General features: G+C 28.3%; 1 protein-coding gene across 1 annotated transcript in view; it reads right to left on the bottom strand.

Annotated features, from left to right (window-relative positions):
- LOC129971371 (multiple epidermal growth factor-like domains protein 8) overlaps positions 1-19986 on the bottom strand; it is a 74051-nt gene that overhangs the window by 30419 nt on the left and 23646 nt on the right. Inside the window, exons 12-20 of the mRNA XM_056085074.1 lie at positions 18558-18661; positions 16193-16342; positions 15223-15362; positions 13797-13995; positions 11977-12168; positions 8938-9114; positions 7805-7972; positions 5934-6306; positions 2489-2767 (exon numbers count right to left, since the gene is read on the bottom strand). Coding sequence (XP_055941049.1) covers positions 2489-2767; positions 5934-6306; positions 7805-7972; positions 8938-9114; positions 11977-12168; positions 13797-13995; positions 15223-15362; positions 16193-16342; positions 18558-18661 — 1782 coding nt within the window. The remainder of the gene's footprint in view (positions 1-2488; positions 2768-5933; positions 6307-7804; positions 7973-8937; positions 9115-11976; positions 12169-13796; positions 13996-15222; positions 15363-16192; positions 16343-18557; positions 18662-19986) is intronic.

Raw genomic sequence — 19986 nt, 5'->3', positions numbered from 1 at the left:
TGAACCATGGTCAGATGACAACACCTCAGTTGGTATCCCTCTTCAATCCACGTCACGACAGCGAAAGGACGTTTGGCTTCAATGGATTAACTTGCACCAGACCCACTCACACGATGGAATCGGGTCTCTAACCTAAGATCTCGGGTCTAACCTTTACCACCAGGCCACTGCGGCCCTCCAAACTATTAGATCGATTTCAAAATTTTTATTACTTTTAATCTAGAGAACGGAAACTTTCACATGAAATTTCTCAATCTCTAGATGTGCCACTGGCGGTTATCTAACAAGCGAGCGGTTGCTAAATGCCAGTTAACAATTCAGCAAGGTCTTGCATGTACATAAGGGCTTTTTGATATATAAAACTTCAAGATTCTTGGTTTCCTAATTTAGTAACATATCAAACCAATGAAGAACAAAATTTCACCAAGAGGAAGTTCTTTTTTAAGTAATTGGATCAGTGAAAAAAAAAAAAAAACTTTAAAACTCAACTGGAAAACAATTAAGTAAAAATTTAATGATGAAAGTATTTTCATTATTCTTGTTTTAAATTAGAAAGAAATGTTTGAATAATCACCTCCAAAAATTTGAAAAAGGTAATTGAATTAGAATGCTGGATACGGAGTTTTAGATTCAGTTTTTAAGTTTTTCCAGAAAAAGTGACCAATATTTGAAAATTTCTCAAAATGCAGCAAATTCCATCAAAAAAGCAAAACAAACTTCTTAAAATGTTTTTTTTTTTTTTGCAGTGAAAAGATTTTCTTATCCAATGATATTAGAAACAATATCACAGACAAAAAATTATTGAAAACAACATTAAAATTTAAATAAAAAATTTCTACATAAAATTTTAAAATTTGGGCTTTAATGTGCATTAATTCACTATTATGACTATCTGCATGTAAAATCTCTTAGTTGTAAATTTGATAGACTTATCTAGATATCACAGGGACATACACATAAATACTTCTTTTTTAAAGTATACTTCTTTTTAAAGAAAGACTAGTAATATTAAAATGGCTAAATAATACTAGTTATTCTTAGAATAATAAAAATAAATGGAGGAAAGTCAAAATTTCGTCATAGGTTTTCTTTTTCAGAATTGAAAACATAATAAAGTTTACAAAAGGCAATGATGTAAAGCTGTAATGATGTTCTTATTATCCAAGAATATTAAAAAAAAGTTTATAAAAAAGTGGACAAGTATAACAAACAATTAATTGAAAAATAAGAAAAGGTGTGGAGATAAATTTTAGAGATTTCTCATTAAAAAGATGAAATAAAGTCTGAATATAGGCAATAAATATGTGTGCTAAATACAAAAAGCTGAATAATGCCTAGCTTAAGACCAATTTTATTAATAAACCACTATTATCACAACATGATACTAATGCATGCAATTTGAAATTTTCTTAAAATCTTTTAAAATGAAACGTGTTTAAGAATAACTTCTTTTAAATAGTACAAAACAGTTTTAAAAACCACACAGAATTATAAAAAGAAAAAATGTTTAACCCTTTATAGAGCATAATTCTGGGACATTCACAAATAAAACTTTTTGGGGTTATATCATGATAAACTAATGATGTAAATACTAAATCATCAAAAGTTAATTGATTTGCCTTTCAATTTATGAAATAAGGGGTGGTAAATATACCAACCAGAGATCGTTCAAGGAAAACTGAAAATGGTAAGCATTAAGGCTAAAAATATCATTGAATTTTCATTGGTAAGTATACTTACTTTTCAATTGCAGGTAATTTAAAACAGCTTTATATAGTTTTTTAAGTTAGAAATCATGGAATTCAAATTCAGTAATGTCTTACATCAAAGTTTGAGGCTCATTTTGTATTTATTAGGTTGGCTGGGCGGATTGCTACATTGCATAAAAATAAAACTGTTGCAATTTGATGCAATATTATTAATAACATCTTAGCCATACTTTGCTTTGAGAAATAAACTAAAATGCTGCAAACTATGATATTCATATAATCAACACATTAAAAATGAAGTCTTAATATGTATAAAATCCTTAACAGGTATATTCCAAATTTTAAGAAATTCCAACTGCATCAACAATTTTTGTTCATTTTTAAAAATGAATATTGAATTTAAACTACATAAATTCAATAATAAATAATGAAAATTAAATATAAGAATATTTTAGACATAAGGAACACAACACAGTGGTGTTTCATGTCTGAAAACTTTTTCAGGAGTTAAAATTTAATGACAAATGCTGGAACTTAATGTCATTACGAAATTCCTTACATCGGTGAAGGGCAATAAGCATAATTACCACTTATGAGTTTAAATGATATTTAACTATAGACAATGTATTTCAGAGCTATTAAAGCAGTTTAATTGAATTTTAAGTATCTGACTACCCCAGTTATCCTTTTAAAATAATTATTTGAGCCCTCATAAAAAATATTTAAAAGGTGTAAGAATCAGAGAACAATAAAGGGATTACTAAAATAATCTCACTAACCTTTCTCCAGTGTTGGCTTGATGTATTGTAAAAGAAAAGGTCATTCAAATAGCCGGCTGAAGAAGAATATCCACCAAACAACAGAAGATTCTCTGATCCTTTGGTATCAGAGACAGTGACCAAAGAATGACCAATTCTTCCTACAGGCAATTGAGTGGAGTAGTCAGGAGACACCTTTTGATGGTTATACAGAGTATGCCATGACAAATGATGTACCATCAACTTCACAGAACAGTCATCACCACCAAAACCTCTTTCACACAAGCAGATATTGTAATCCTAAAATAAATAAACACTCATTGCAACATAAATAAGCACAACATAAAATAAATTCTTCTTTCATTTGATTCGCCACTAAATATATAATTCTATATATTATCTATTAAACAATTATTATTTTATTACAAAATTATCAGTACTTTAAATATTATTAATCTTTTAATTTAAAAAATTAGTAGGGATGTATAAGCTTTATTAAAAAAGATCAATCTTCATATTTGAAGATTTGTTGTCAATAATCATCAATTAGGCTGACAAGCCCAAATGTTTAAAAAAATAGGGGGGGGGGACTTAAATCCAGATATTATTTGGATTGCCCACTTTGATATAAAATGGTTCATAATAATAACCCAAAAAATTACATTTAATAGTAAGAAATAATTAATGAATGGTATATTGAAAAAGACCCTGACAGAATAGGATCCACAATGGCTGAAAAGAATCGAGATGATATTCAAAATTACTGCGGATATGAATACAGGACCTTCAAGTGTCAACGTACACGCTGTGCAATGTATCCTAATTAACATGTGTTTTTGAAGCCATAAACCATCTCGTGTACTTTTTTTGACTCAGCGGCACTAAGCTCTGAGCCTTGTCTGGGCTCACCAACACTGTCATTGGACTCTTAATGAGTGAAAAAACATAGTCTGCGCTGACGAGTCACATTTCTAATTATATCGGGCGGATGGCCATGTACGGGTATGGAGAAAACCCCATGAATCCATGGATCCCTCATGCCTACAAGGAACTGTTTAAGCTGATGGAGGCTCTGTGATGATATGGGGGAAGTACAGTGGGAATGAAATGAAACCGTTGATACGTCTAGACTCGACCATGACAAGTAACATCCTTTCTGATCACCTGCATCCATTCATGTCCTGTGAGCATTCTGAAGGAGGTGGACAATTCCAGCAGGATAATGCACCACCCCACAGGTCTACAGTAGCTACTGAATAGCTTGAGGAGCACTCTTCTGAATTTTGTCCCTTCTCTTGGCTACCTAATTCACCCGACATGAACATTATCGAGCATATCTTAGAATGGTTTGCAATGTGCTGTCCTTAGGAGATCCACCACCTCGCACTCCTATGGCTTTGTGGACTGCCCTGCAGAAATCATGGTGTGAACTGTCTACAGAATATCTTCACATATTAATTGAATTCATGTCATGCTGTGTTGCAGCACTTTTGCATGGTCATGGGGGCTCTACATGATATTAGATTGGTGTACTAGTTTTTCTGGTACTTCATTTTATATATATACGCCCAAGGTGCATATTCCATCACTATGCCACTAAGCTAAATAAATAAATTTTTAAGCTAAATAAATTTTTAAATATAAAATAAACAAGCCATTTCTAAGTCTTATACACCAGAAATTAAGAGCTGTATATCAGAGAAATAAGATTATTCTAACTTTTTTAGGAAATATACTCCCTTTTTGCATTATTTAGAATCTACTTATAAAATGTGATCAAAAATAATTATTTGATTCCTTTCTTAAATATTAAGCTAGAAAAATGCCAAATGAAATTTTCTCCATTTTGCATACAGAACTGACAGGTCAGAAAAAAGGTCATGCCACCAAAAATTATGTTTTTAAAATGCCTTTTTTTTTTTTTTTTTTTTTTTAATAAAAGAGGAAAAATTTTTAATGATTATTTTTTTAAAAATTAATTATAAAAAATATTATTTTTAAGTTATGTGATAAAGTAGAAAAAACAACAGTGAAGTGCACATGTTAATTAGGAAGTAAATTTAATAAGGAAATACCTGTTTTATAACAGGAATTCCGATTCAGGAATCCAGAGCAGTTTAAAGAAAAAATTGTAATAAATAATAATCTGCTTACAAAAATTAAGTACCTGAATTTTTCAATTGCACAGTTTACAATTTAAATTACCAGATGATTCTATATTTGATAATGATGCATTATGTAGGAAATAACAGTGGTTGGAGCAGCTATCTAAAAATATGAAATGTATCATATTCCATTCAAGAACAGTTTTGAATGGAGTAGAGCACAGTTAGCACTTCTCTGATAAAGAAAAATGCTTCACTGTATCAACAATATTTCATTTACTCTTATTCTACTATACATCAGAATTGATGCTTAAAGCTAATGAGTCAAAAATCCAACTCAGAAATGAGACTAAAAATTTAATAATTAAGGAGCAATAGAATAACTCCATCAAGGGGAGAAAGACCTATCAACATTTTAAAAACGTTTCTGTTAACCGCATTGAGGACGATTTTTATCTTAACCAAGTACATACACTAGACATGGTATATTTTCCGTACATTACAATCATTTCTTTGACGAAAGTTGAACTTGTCAGTGTGGCACACCAAAGGCGGCTCTATGAATCACATGATCAAAGCCTGTGCATCATGGCAAGAACACAGACTCAAATGGCCAAGAAATTTGATGTCTTTAGATGTCAAAGAACTCACAAAAATACCAGTCATTAAATCATCTATTAGAGACATTTTGTCAAAGCTCTTGTCTTTTGTTCTCTCCCAATGTAAAAAGTTAATGTATATTTAATATATTTTATGCATATTTAATGTTTCACAATTTAATATGTAATGTAAAATGTAATGTTTTTTTCTATTCTTTTTTCTGTACCAATATACGTTTTTTAGGGTTATTTGCTGTTTCCAAGTGTGCAATGTCATCAAGTGTCGTTTGATTGATGACACTGACATTCGACTTTGCGCTAGGTTTTTCCTGCATGGCCTCTGGCTAGTTCGGGAATGCTGGATTCATGAATGCGACATAACTCATCCAATATTTGTAAATTGTTATTCTATTCTGCTTTATTTTATGTAAAACATCTTTTCATCAATTACAGACTCATCTGGTAGTTTAAATATAAACTATAAAATTCATAAATTTTGGTTTCGTTACAACAACTTTAAAAAAAAGTTGTCTGTTTATTATCTGTTGTTTGCCAATTATTTTTCTGTTTTTATCATCAGTTTGTTTGTCAGCTTTCTATCTTCATTCATTGGGAAACTATTAAGTTTTTAAAATGTTAAGTTAAAAGATATAAAGTTTTCCTAAGCTTCTAAATTGGTGTTAAGTGTAAAAGCAGAAAGTTCAAAAGAATTCACAATCCAATCAAATAAAGAATATAAAAAGAGATATAATTAAAACTTACATTATCACAGTGTCCTTGGTTCACAGCACTAGAACAGTTATTTGGGCAACTGCTTTCAATGCAGGCAGAACAGTTCTCATTACTTTCTACACAGCAGTCAATCTCTACACCTGGTGGATTCTGAGTCAATCGAATGTATGAAGCATTGAAACCATGAGGCATGCCACCTCTTTTGAAATGTACTGTCAAATATCCAGATGAAGCGGTGGCAATAATAGGGTGGCTCAAGTTTGTACCACAAAATGATCCCAGTTGAACATTGGGATGACCAGAAGCCACAAAATTCGGCAGACCATCATATACATACACATGATTATGAGGACAGGGTATATTTATATCATTATGAATAGTTAATTGTAAATAAGCTCCAGTACTACAAAAAGAAGAGAAAATTTTTTTCTTTGACAAGCTGTTTATAACATACAAAAATAAATCTGTTTATTAAGAAAACTTGAACTGATACAAAGTTGTTAAAAACAACATAGCAATTAACTGCTATAAAAACAGGTCATGTTTACTACATAGTATTTAAAAGTTTAATGAACAGTAAGATTCTTAATCTTACGGAAAACAATCATTTTATATTAATGCTATTGTAACAATTGTGCCATTTGACAAGAGAGAAATAAGATTGTTGTTTCCTTTTTTGTTTTAGAGTGCCAAAAAGAGAGAAAGATGATGCAAAACAAAAGGGTCGATTTTGAGTTTGGAGGTGTGGCATCCCACTATGATGATGATTTCCTGCAGTATGTTTTGCTTGAATTATTTGTCAATACATTTCATTACTATAATATATGTGTGTGTTTTTGTGTTTGTTTTCAGTTTTGTCCCAGGCATGTGTATGTTCAAAATAAAATGTTAAAAATCTAATGACAATTCATTGGTGTTCTTTGAACAGCACATTATTTCTACAAAACAGTACACTATTTCTTGATACTATACAGAAATATTATCATTAGAAATTTTATGCCTGATTCAATTCTCATGATGATTAAATTTATGGCTTTAAGGATTATGAAGACTCACTTAAAAACACTGTGTACTATTACAATTTCTTTAAAATGGCACAGAAATACCAAAAATCTAATTTAGACAGCAATATAGCAATCTAAAAATCTGTCATTTTTCCATGTTTACACTTTTTTTTTCTGGCTTTAGTTTAATCTTTATTTTTATATTATAACAATTTAGAAACTATATTTTATATATCTTCAAATAAGCTAGGGAAAAATAATGTATTCCATTTATTTATTACAGAGGTTTAAATTAAAACATCACTGAAAAATTATTTTTATATCTTTATTACTATTATTTGTATTACTTCAATAAAGATATACGCAGCTAATAAAACAACTGTAGACATTGAAATAAAAAATGTTATAGCTAAGTGAATTCAAATCATAGAATGAGAATCAAATGCAAAGAAATCATATCTGAAAATTAATTCATTGTACAGCTTTGTAATAAATGCTTATGAACTTATTTAAGTACAAAATAAGTATATTTTCAATAATTAACTATCTAGATACTAGGTAATCGGAGAATTTGAAATCTATGGTTCATTGTTTTATGCTTCTGAAGAATTAAGTGGAGTGAAAAGTGATAATGTGAAGAGCAAATAAATATATGATTTATTATATTCCAAACAAGAATTTGAATATTTTATATTATTTATTTCGAGATGAAACAAGAATATAATAATATTTAAATAATAATACAACACAGAAAAATTTAAAAAGCAAAATTTTAAAATATGTAAACAGGGTATTATGTATTAAGAAATGATTTACAATAATATGTTACATCAGTTTTTTAACGAATGAGTTTTTCTTTAGTGATAAAGAAGATTAAACAGTTTTCATAAAAAATACCTTTGCATGGGCCCTAGAAGTGACTGCATATCTAATACAGAGTAGATGGTGAGCAACCAAAGACAATCCTGTGATTCTGAGGACATGGCAGGGCTGCCAAATCTACCTTCAATAGCATTTGTAATTACTTTACGAGGATGACATTTCTCAAAACATATACCATTGTTTCTGAAAATAAATAATCAGAACAGAAAAAAAAACAACGCATAAATACAGGATTTCAAAACTTTACAAATATTACTAATTTTATTCCTAATTAAATAATCATAAGTTTTAAAGTCAACAGTCAACACTGACACATATAATTTTAAAAAAACTGGGAGAAATGAAAAAAAAGTCTTCATAATATTGCAGGAAAGTAAGAAAAACTGGAAAATTATTTAAAAAGACAGCTTATTTTTTAATTCCTAACATTTAAAATAGATTTCAAATTAATATTGGAAAAAAGTAAAAATAAGAATAATTTGAGACATTTTAAAAGCTAAATAATGATCTTGCAAAATATGATTTAGAAATATCATATTTTTTATTTAATTATGATTTAGCAATTTAACAAAGGTTCAAAAACGGCTTAAGTTTAATTAAATTAATTCCTTCATACATTAAAAAATCTTACATGATTTAATTAATATATAATTTTTCAGATTATAAAGCAAATACATAATAATCAAATTTTTAATCCTGCAAGCAGTCAAATCTGTTATTTTTATTTTTATTTCTCATGTTTAATTATAAAATGCTTGATATATTTATTCATGCATTTTCAAAAGAGTTTATTATTATTATTTATCAATTCTTTAATATATTAAAAAATCTTACATGATTTAATTAACACACAATTTTTGAGATTATAAAGCAAATACATAGTAAAATTTTTAATCCTCCAAGCAGCCAAATCTATTTTATTTTTTTAATTGCTCATGTTTCATTACAAAATTCTCAACATATTTATTCATTTGTTTTCTTAAAACTCATTCAGTTTCAAAAGAGTTAATTACATGCTAGAAAACTAGGATATGGATATCTTGATTATGAAAGATAGATCAAAATAATTGGTGGTTTGAAGATTTAAAGGATTAAATGAAAGAAAACATCAGAATATTTTTAATATATTAATAAAAATGTAAACTTACTCTGGATTACCATAATAACCATCCTTACACTGTGCACAATTTGGTCCCACGGTGTTATTAAGGCAAAAGCATTCCCCTGTCGTAGAATTGCAAATATTACGTTCAGAATCTCCATGGCCATTGCATTCACACTTCCTACACCCATCTGGTGTAGTTGCATTCCCATAGCTTCCAGGCCTGGATTGTAGTAAATCAGAATTAAGAAAATATATATTATAATTTTTTTTTAAATTTATACACAGAGCAGAAATAATATCTAAAAATATAAAAGCAGATACAATTAAAATATCAATAATTTTGTAATAACTGTTTAAAAAAATTTCAAAACATAATTATTTGGAAATGTTTATTTATATTACAAATGCAGTAAAATTTTGATTTCATAAACTTGAAGTTATATAATTCTTTATCCCCCTCCCCATGCTGTGACCATTCCTTGCTTAAAACTATAATGCAAAATTCAGAAGAAAAAAATTGTCACTCTTTTATGAAACATGATTTAGAAAAAATATCAAGAACTAATCAAGATACTCAGGCAATGGAAATTGTCAATTTTGTCAGGTAGTTACATGTGGAAGAAAATAGTATAAACATCACGAAACTACAGGACTCATACAATAAAAAACTGACAACCAATTAGTATACAAAGATGCACAAGTAAATAGAGACAATGGAACACAACATCTAAGATTCAGATCTATCACAAAATCAAATAAAAATTACAAGCTCAAAGAAAATATCTAATCAACAGGAAAAAAAATGTTTATAAATTTGGGAGACAATAAGTTCTAATGAATATTAGTTATCAGGCAATAAATAAATAATCTTTTAGCTGCTGTGAAAAAATTTTATGCACAGAAAAAGACAATAAATCAGATTTTAATATGTACATTTTTGCATATATATTATATATATATATATATATGAAAATTACATTATTATATATTTTTCCAAGATTAAATCAAAATGCATTTTTGTTTCCACAAATAGTGTAATTTCAGGATATTATTGTAATATAAAAGAAAAAAATGTATTTCAGAATTTATTCATGTAAATCATTGAAAATAAATTTCAATAATTAATTCTAATAATTTATTTTCCAGAAAGAATTTCGATTAAAAAATTGATAACTTAAGAAGATCTTGTCAAATTAAAATCTTCGTAAAATTTCATGAAGGTGTAATTTTATCTTGAGAATGTCATTTCTTTTTCCTAAATATTAAGGATAGAGAAAATAAATTAAAATCCAAATTGAATCAAACATTCCGGATTCTAATAGACAATGAGAGAGAGATCATACTTGAAATATTTTATTGTGACAAATACAGAGTAGACATAAAATAATTTTCCATGTTTGGCAGCTCAGCAACTAAAATGAATGAATGGAATAAAACTACATTTCATATACAGACTGTGGAAGGCATGGGAAGATGAATTCTGCAGAAAAAAAGAAATTAATACCAAAAGTTGCCAATAGGGGAAATATTGGCATTGTGGGAGTACAGTTATGAATGAATTCATGAGACTCACAGAAAATAATCTTTTATTCATCAACATTAGGGTTCCCTGGATTCCATGCAACATTTTCAATATTTTGACCTTCACCTATGTACAATGTATTGCATATGATGTACGGAGTTCGCTGCTGTTGCATGTAAACTGTCAGTTTCAATGTTCATAACAATCCATGTTCTATTTTAAGACATGCAGGTTTGCTTAAGAGCAGCCATGGCCTCATACTATCTAGTATAGAATAGTTTTACAGTAAAGCATGCTGAGGTAAGGTAGGGCCCATATTAAGCACACATCAACAGTCAAGAACACATCAATAGTCAAGAATGAGCTGCTAACAGGTCATTTGATCTCTCCCTTTTACAAGGAATGCATGACACTGCTGTTATGCATGCACTAGGAATTTTACATAATCCATTTCAATATGCACATTTCCTTGTTCTTACGTGACAGCAGAGCCAATATTTCCTCCATAGGCAACTCTTAGTACTAATTATTTTTTCAATGAAATTTATCTTTCCATGCCTTTCACAATCTGTATATGAAATTTGGTTTCAATTCATTCATGCGTTTTAACTCTTGAAGCCTCCCAACAAAGAAAGTTACTTTATGGCCACCCTATACTCTTTTTATTACAAAATCGCAAAAAAATTATTTTGTCACAAAATTTTAAGGGAACTCTTTCTATAATGAAATTTTTGTTTAAAAGTCTTGATTAATAAATTACAAAAACTCTCATGTCCAATAATATCAAAGCAGCATGAGAATGTAGTAATATTGTATTAATATATGCTTTCTACAAAGGAAGCAATTACGGTACACTTCTGTGTATCCGGCCTAATGTGGCGGAAGGACCGGCCGAATAACAAAAAAGCCAGATAGACCAGAGTTCTATGAATTCATTTCTTTGCCCACTAATAACAGAAGACAAAGCTTTTATCCAAAATTCACTGTTATAATACATATTTTTTCACTTCTTATTAAGTATTAAGCCCTCCGTTTATGTCAATGTGAATGTAGCCGCAGCCGGTTAATCATAGAAGCAATTACCTATATGTCGAATTAAAATAGAAGGCTCTGTACTCGTAGTTTATATATGTTTATATAACTGTACTGCACATTTCAAGAACTTATTAGAGAAAAAGTAAGTTAAAGGATATAAACTATACACAATTTAACATAAATTCTGTAATACCTAACTTAAAAGTAGGAAAACATAAACCATTAATGTAAATCGTAGGCTTAGTTCTTAAGAAAATTAGCTCAAACTGATTTTATTTTTCATTGATAAATGATTACACAGATATGAAAAGATATTTCTAAGATAAGTCAAAACTTACAGCTTTTAGGTTTTGAAAAAGTATTTAATAGATAACTTAATAGGAACCTTGCCTTCTCCATTTAATTAAGGTAAAAGAAAACTAGACCATATAGTATGAAGCCAGATAATCGCAAACCAGATACTCGAGAGTATACTGTATTTTATTTATTATCACGTAAGTGCTCATAAGATAGAAATGCACATACAGGCAGTGCTCGCAAAATTCTCCTTCAGTCCAGTCCTGGCACAAATCACAAGTTCCAACACTTTTGAGGCAAGTGCTATGATTGTTGCAGCCACAGTTGATGCTGCAGTCATCCCCAGTCCAGCCGAGGTCACAGATGCATTGGTAGTCAGGCTCATTAGAACAGAACCCATTTACACATTTCTTGGCACATCTGTAAAATAAGGCAACAGGTTTTTGAATTCTTTTAAGAGATTTTTCACACATAACTATTTACCTAATATAGCACATCTAAGTCTCAACATATCTCTAAACTGTATGCTAATTTGACACAAAACTAAAAATTATCAATTTGCAATTCTTGGATAGACACTTCTTTTTACCTTCTTCCAATGGAATTGATTTATGTTCATTTTATTAATGTAATATGACTAATGATAATTAAAATTTGAAATTTACAGAAATTGCAGATCTTGAAACTTGATCATAACAATAATTATTCTTTTATCATCTCAAATAATTGTCTATTTTTTTTTTCATCTTTGGCAATTTTCTTTCTCATTCTTATTAAATTAGGTTTTCTATATTTTTTAATTATTATATTGTTTAATTAATTCAATTCCATTTTTTGTATACATTGAAATTAGCTATAAGCATTATTATACTGCCTAATCTAAATTACAATGACAGTTTATGAATTTACTATGTCGTTAGTTAAGTTACATGCAATAAAAAAGTAATCCAGTATATTGAAACGAATTTGTAATATTCCCCACCTCAGTTAATCTTATAGTAAAGATGAGAGTTTCACACATAGCTCTAGGTCAATGACCCCAACCTTGGTAACAAAAATGAAGGTTCATGAAAATGCAGGAATCGGGATGACACTTTTATTAGAAGCCAATATATTGGCCTTTTCTAGAAGCTCGTATGTCTTTCAAAGAAAGTAAATAAGAAGAGGTGCACAAATGAGAAATAATAGTTAAAAGAATTCTCTCTTTGGAATAATGATTTCTAACAAGTTCTCTTTAAAGTCCTGTGGTTGTTTAATAATGATTTTTATTTAAATGTGGTTAATTTCTCTAAGTGTGGTACTTGTATAGCTTTAATTGTGTTTTCATACTTTCTTATGAAATAAAACATCATTATCTGTTAGCAAGCTTGTTCACAAACAATATAATTTTAGTTGATAAAAAATATCTTCTAATATATTAGAAAATTCTTTAAGTTGAAAAGAATGCAGTGCCCGATACAAGTAAGGCACTTCTTTTCCGATGAACATATTTTTTTAAATAACTTGGAATCTTAAAATAAAAAACTTTAAAAAAAAATCATATAATAGTATTTTTCTTTTGTGTTTTAATGATTGAAAGATGAACAATAAAGGATGTTTATACTAAAAATATTTGTACAAAAAACTTTAAACAACCAAGAAAATGTATTTTTTTAATACAAAAAATTTCTGGAGGTAAGAATGCTTATTCACGTGATTTGAAATAGCTGCTATCTACAAAAAATTAATAACCTTCCATATTATATATATTTATGGTTAGCAGCATTCCATGACTCATGACAATTCCCTATCCATATAAACTTAAAAGTAATAGTTAATTGATTATAAATTTTGAAAGTAACAAATTCTTTTAATAACAAAAAAAAAAAAAAAGGAACATATATATTGCCTACACAGACTAATACAGAATTCAACATAAGCACATAACTATTTGAAAGATATAACTGAGAAAAAAATCTATGTTGGAACATATTTAGAAAAAGCGGTATAAAACCAAAAATCATAAAAGCTAAAAATGCGATTTCAAAATAATCAATTTAATTACTCACGCTCTGACACAATTTTTCCCATCACCTTCAAAACCAATATTACATTCACATGTATAAGAATTGGGAGTGTTGTGACAAGTGGCATTTTCATGACAATCATGCATGTTCCAAAGGCATTCTTCTAAATCAGGACAAATGCTGTACGACCAGTTGGTATCATTTGTTTCTAAAGTCATATCTAAATGATCCTTGCAAGATCCTAAAAAAAGATATATTAAGGATTTCTAAAAAAACATAATTTTTTAAGAAAATAATTTTTTTAAAAAAAATTTAATTTTCAGAAAAAAAAAATTTTGGATTGAATGCATATTTTGGAGAGTATGTTATCTCATAAAGAAACACTTTAAAGTTTCTAATTTTTTTGCCATGCAATTCATTAAAAAATAATTAAAAACAAAATTTATTTAATAAAATTGAATATCCAAGCAAATCAAAAGTTTCTTTTGATTTTAAATAAATTTAACTAGAAACAAAATAGTTTTGTAAGTAATCAGCTAAGTAAGAAGTGTTGTGAAGTCAAGTCAATATTTTGATATTATTCAAATATTTGTACAAAGATATTATAATTAATATACAATATAAAATAGTTCTATTTTGTAACGGGATTATTCACAACCCAAAAATAAAAATTTCCAATTAATAATTTTTTTAATTTTAAGAATTGCAATTAAATTTTGCAATACAAAATTTTTCTAATGGTCTCAAATTAAACTGTCACTGGTTCTAAAATTCTAGTTGGTAAGACTGTTCATAGCATGGCCATATTGCATCTTTGTATTAAAATGGTCTAATTACTGATTGTATAGACAGTAATTCAGATTAGAAAGGTAATATTGACAGAAAGAGAAAAAATAAGCATGAAAAAGATTATTTTGTGATTATTTTTAAGTTAAACAGAATTTAACTTCAGAAATTACTAAAAATAAGGTTTCATTTCTCCTGAGCTACAAAAGCTCAAATATTTAATAAAATTTGTCTTACATATACATAAGAAAAACAATTTAGTTACAAGTAAAAGAATAATATTCATAAAGGTGAATAAGTCGTAAAAAAAAAAAAAAACCTTTTTCTTACAAAAACTTTTATTTTTTTTTATGAAAAGAAAGCTTTTTCTGTTTTTACAAAAAAATCAGGTATGCAATTATAAATTAAATCAAAGCAACTAATATCAATTGTTAAAGCAAGCATTTCAAATGAATATCTGGATACTCAATAACAACGAATTTATCACTTCAATTAAAAATTAGTAATAAGAAAATCATTTAATAATTATTAATGCATTATTACTTATCATTAAGTAAAAATAGATATGTATTTTTGTTTCAAACTGACTGGAAACAATTATGAATATTTTTAAAAGTAACAACTGTTATAAAGCAATTCTCTGATTAAGTGACAATACATAAAGCAGAAAGACTTTTTTTACCAGAAAATGGCCCTGAGAAATCCCCATCAGTACAAACACCACTAGCAGGATGATTTGAAGAGCTGCACCAACCACAAGCAAGGTCTCGGATGCAAGAGGAACATTGGGCGTGACGCGAACAATTACGACACAATTCCGTGCTAAAAGCAATGTAGAATATATCAGCAAACACAAACAAATGAAAAGAATGACAGTAACATTTATATTAGAATTAGGGTTAGAGGAATTCTAAAGTAATTAAAAATATTTTCATTTTTATTTTGAATCATAAATCATTAACTGCCGGATCAGTCATCGATAACTGACACTGAACTTTCTATTCAGATCGTGTCTTTTATTGGTGACTAGCATTAAATTTTCTGAACAGACAGCAACAGTTGCCAATTACTGACAGCATAAAACACATTACAAAACAAACAAAAAAATTGCATTCAATTAATAAATACATCTAAATTTTCCTTGAAAATAATTTAATGGGTTTCATTAAACCATGGTAAATTTCTTGCGAGTAACATAAATCTAAACATCATGAACATCAATGGGGATTGCAGGCCAAATGGAAAGGAAGACAATATCGGCATGGTGTTTAACATGTTAAATTTCAAAATAAAAACCTTTAGTCAAATATATCCTTATTTAACACTAAGAACTTGCACAAATCTTTAAATGCAATCTTTTCCATAATACATAAACAACTACATCCTCCTTTATATGTATGCAAATAACATACCTTTATTTCTAAATTATAAAAAATATAACAATGAAATATATAGTGTATGATTTTACAAAAAAGGGGGTTTTAGCAGATAAACTATAACTTCAACTTGTAAATTAAATACATCCATTAAAAAATGATAAGTATATGTAGTTGCATAATAGCATTTTGTAACTTAAAAACATCTCATTCTAACAATGTTATTTAAATAATAAAATACAAATGTTTTATGCAATTTGACAGAGTATTCCTTACCCAATTCCTGAGCGATTTTCATCCACCCAATCTCTACATCTTCCAAATGCATAAGAAGAAGTGTAAGTAGAAAAAAGGAAGCAAGTCTGGGTCTCTTCACACCAGGCACACATTCCAGGATCTCCCAAACAGGAAAGACAAGTTAAACGTCTGTAACATGGTGCAAATTATAAATCAATAGCAAGAGTTAAAACAAAGCATAAATAAATAAAATAACATGCTTTTCTTGAGTTCAGTGATAAAATATAGAATATGCATTTGTAATAATATAATTTTACAAGTGTTTTACTCAGTGAAATTCAAAACTAACAGAGAATCAAGTATGATTAATAATAAATTTCAGTTGTATTCTTTTGAACTCTTTTACTTTGCAGGTAAATGAAGGCCAATCTGGAAAATTTTAAAAATTCTGCAAAATTCTAAATAGCAATTAATATCTTGTTGTATAACATTATTTAATTAACATTTTGTGTCCTTCCAAGCAACCCAACCGTGTATATTTTGCAGGTACTTAATTACTTTGATAAATTACCAAACAAAAATGCCTTATACCTTGAAATCCAATTTAAATAGTGGAGCTTCTTCTGATCCAGGGTCTAATAATTCTTAATATGCTAATAAAGTACATGAGATTTATTAGCATATTAGTTGATAAACCAACTTTTCTCAGGATAAAAACCCTTTACTGTACAATACACTCCTGAATATCTGGTTTGTGACTATCTGACTTCCATATTATCCAGCCTAGTTTTCTTTTACCATAATTAAATAAGGAAGGCAAGGTGTTGCAAAAGTTGTCAATTATTAAGGACTTTTTCAAAAAATAAAAACAATTAGTTTTGACTCTTGTGTTAAAGTTACTTTTTCACATATGTGTAATCATTTATCAATGAAAAGTAAAATAAGTTTGAGCCAATTTTTTTAAGAAGAGGCCTACAATTTACTTTTAACGTTTTGTTTACGTTTCCTGCATTTAAGTTAGGCATTACAGAATTTGTGTTAAAATGTGAACAGTTTATATCCTTTAACTTACTTTTTATCTAAGAAATTCTTGAAACATGCAGTGCAGAATATAAACATATAAAAACTATCAGTACAGAGCTTTCTATTTTAGCTTGACATGTTACCGGCAACCGCTTCTATGATTAAACAGGACATGGCCACATTCACATTCTACATGGTTTGACATAAATAGAGGGCTTAGTACTCAATGAGAAGTGAGAAAATACATGTTACATAATATGTTTTGATATAAAAACTTTGTCTTCTGGTATTGGTGGGCAAAGAAATGGGAACAACGGCCTATCCGGCTTTCTTGTTATCCGATCTGCTCTTTTGCCACATTAGGCCGGATACTTGGGAGTGTACTGTATAATATTTTTTAATGTAAAATCACTTTCCTGGAAAATATTATACCACACAAAGTCCTTTAATCATTTAAAATTAGAATGAGTCAGATGATTTTTATAAACCACTGATAGCTAAGTTTCTCCATTAGTTATTAGTATCCATTATATTAGAATTGCAAATGCTGAAACATATAAAGGTTATCTTTGTTTGAGTGACTGATTTTAGCACAGTTTTAGATATAATTATATCACTGCTGTTAAAGCCAATAAAAGCATTATTAAAAGATATATAAAAATATAAGAAAAGTTTTTTAAAATTGTAATAGAGTAGTTCAAACTATAAAAAAGAAAAAATAATTTCTTGCTAAATTAATTAATTGTTAATTTCTAATTAATATTTGTACTTTGAAAATTTGGCAATATTCTTACCCGTGTTGTATATGCATAAAGTTAAAAAATGTAGCTGAGTTTGATCCAATTGTGAAGGAAATGTAGAACATACATAATTACAATAACTTTTATTAAGACAAACATCTACAAGTTGTCATTAGCTCAGCTTTCATGAAACATTCTTAACCTATAGAAAACACTTTGGAGTTCACTTTTCATTAAAAGTAAAACTTTAAGAAAAATTATTTTTCATTTCAGTTAAACTTGAGAATGCTCTTGCATCAGAGAAATTATACATTTAATTACTTAATAATACTGATACAAGCATATATTATTTTTTAAAAAAGTTAAGGAAACATTGCAATTGCTTTCAAATTTGAATAATATTATGATTATTGAAGGCATTAACATAAGACATGTGAAAATGGGTCATTTAATACTATATTCAATTTTTTGCAAATTTTTTCAAGTGGTTGACATGGTCCTTAGATATTTTATTTAAAGATTTGGTACAAAAGTTTACAAACTGTTATAGTTCATAATAATTTTATAAAAGAAAAGTATCAAATTTTATTACTGTAGTTAATTCTAATAAAAAAAAAAATATGACATATTATATTACTTACTGTGGGCAAGGAATAGGACATAATTGTGGATCTTGAACAGCTGATCGGAAACGGCCTCGGCGTACACAGATGGCTGGCTCAACAAGCCATTCACAGGTAGATACCTATATTTTGAAATGGGAACTTTGCTTAGTATTAAATATCAATGTTATTGACAACTAAAATGTATAAATTAATAACCATTTTACAATAATAGCTTAGAGCAATAATACAATAATTATTTGCTTAATTTACTCTGCATTTAAAAAGATGTTGAAACATGTTATTTTTTAAAACACACGATATTCTTATAACGATTTTGACTTGGTGATCAAATTTGAACCGAATATTTGTTTGGGAAATGCAAGATTTCAAAGTCCTCTCCAGAATATGGGAGTGTTTTTCAAAGAATTCAATCGCACATCTTGCAAAACTACAAAAGACAGACAACAGACATCTGTTTTGTTCACTTACATAGTTGGCTCAGAAAAGTCTGTGATATCTGCAATTCAAGCTGTTATATAGATGTAGTTTGTACAACTGCAATCTTCACTTAATTGAATTTATGAATTTTTGCTTATTTTAACCCTTAACTGGGAAGGTGAAAATTTAGGACTAAACTGGGGAGATATGGTCTACGAGACCACATTTTCTTTACACTCGAATTAAATTTTCAGATGAAAATATTAGTATGAAAATCAGCCAGTATTTTTTCTTGATATATAAATATGTTATAGAAGTTTTTCAAAATATATTATCATTGAAAAAAATAAGTATGCTTGAACATACATTTTCTTCTCAAATTACATGTTACAACAAATAATATTCTTGTAAAAACATGTTACTTTTTACTTTTTAAATAATATTTATTTTCTTCAGTATACAAAGGTATATAGAAAACAATATAATGAAAAATTCAGCAATTATATGAAAAATAAAAAAATTGACAATAGGTAAAATGGGCTCTTTTTTTTTTTTTATCAACATCAATTCTAGCAAAAACTTATAAACATTTGTAGCATGGTTTTCGAGGCATTTTTAGCATACAGGTTAAGTACTAGTATAAAAATCAGCCTGTAAATACTGTACATATTCCCCTTGATATATTAATATATTTTAGAATTTTTTCAAAATACATTATCACGAGAAAAATTAATTATATTTGAAATACATCTCTAAATCAAATGCAAATTTTCATCAAAAAAATCTTTAGTTCAATTATCCTCATCATTAAAATCACTTTCTGCTTCACTTAAAAGTCTCTAAGGTTCTTCTTCATAATGAGGATCAGTAGGTTGGATGATATTTTGAGGACCTATAATACTGGAACACTAAACGGCAGGTGTAGTCTCACAGATGTTGTGCAAACAAATAGTTGAAATATTTAATAAGGCATTCACTGAAACCGGCTGAAAAAAGAGCACGAGTAATGAAAGTCATGAAACAAGAA

This window comes from Argiope bruennichi, chromosome 6 (genome assembly GCF_947563725.1).
Source record: "Argiope bruennichi chromosome 6, qqArgBrue1.1, whole genome shotgun sequence".
Taxonomy (NCBI): domain Eukaryota; kingdom Metazoa; phylum Arthropoda; class Arachnida; order Araneae; family Araneidae; genus Argiope; species Argiope bruennichi.
This window is presented reverse-complemented; position numbering and strand designations above follow the sequence as displayed.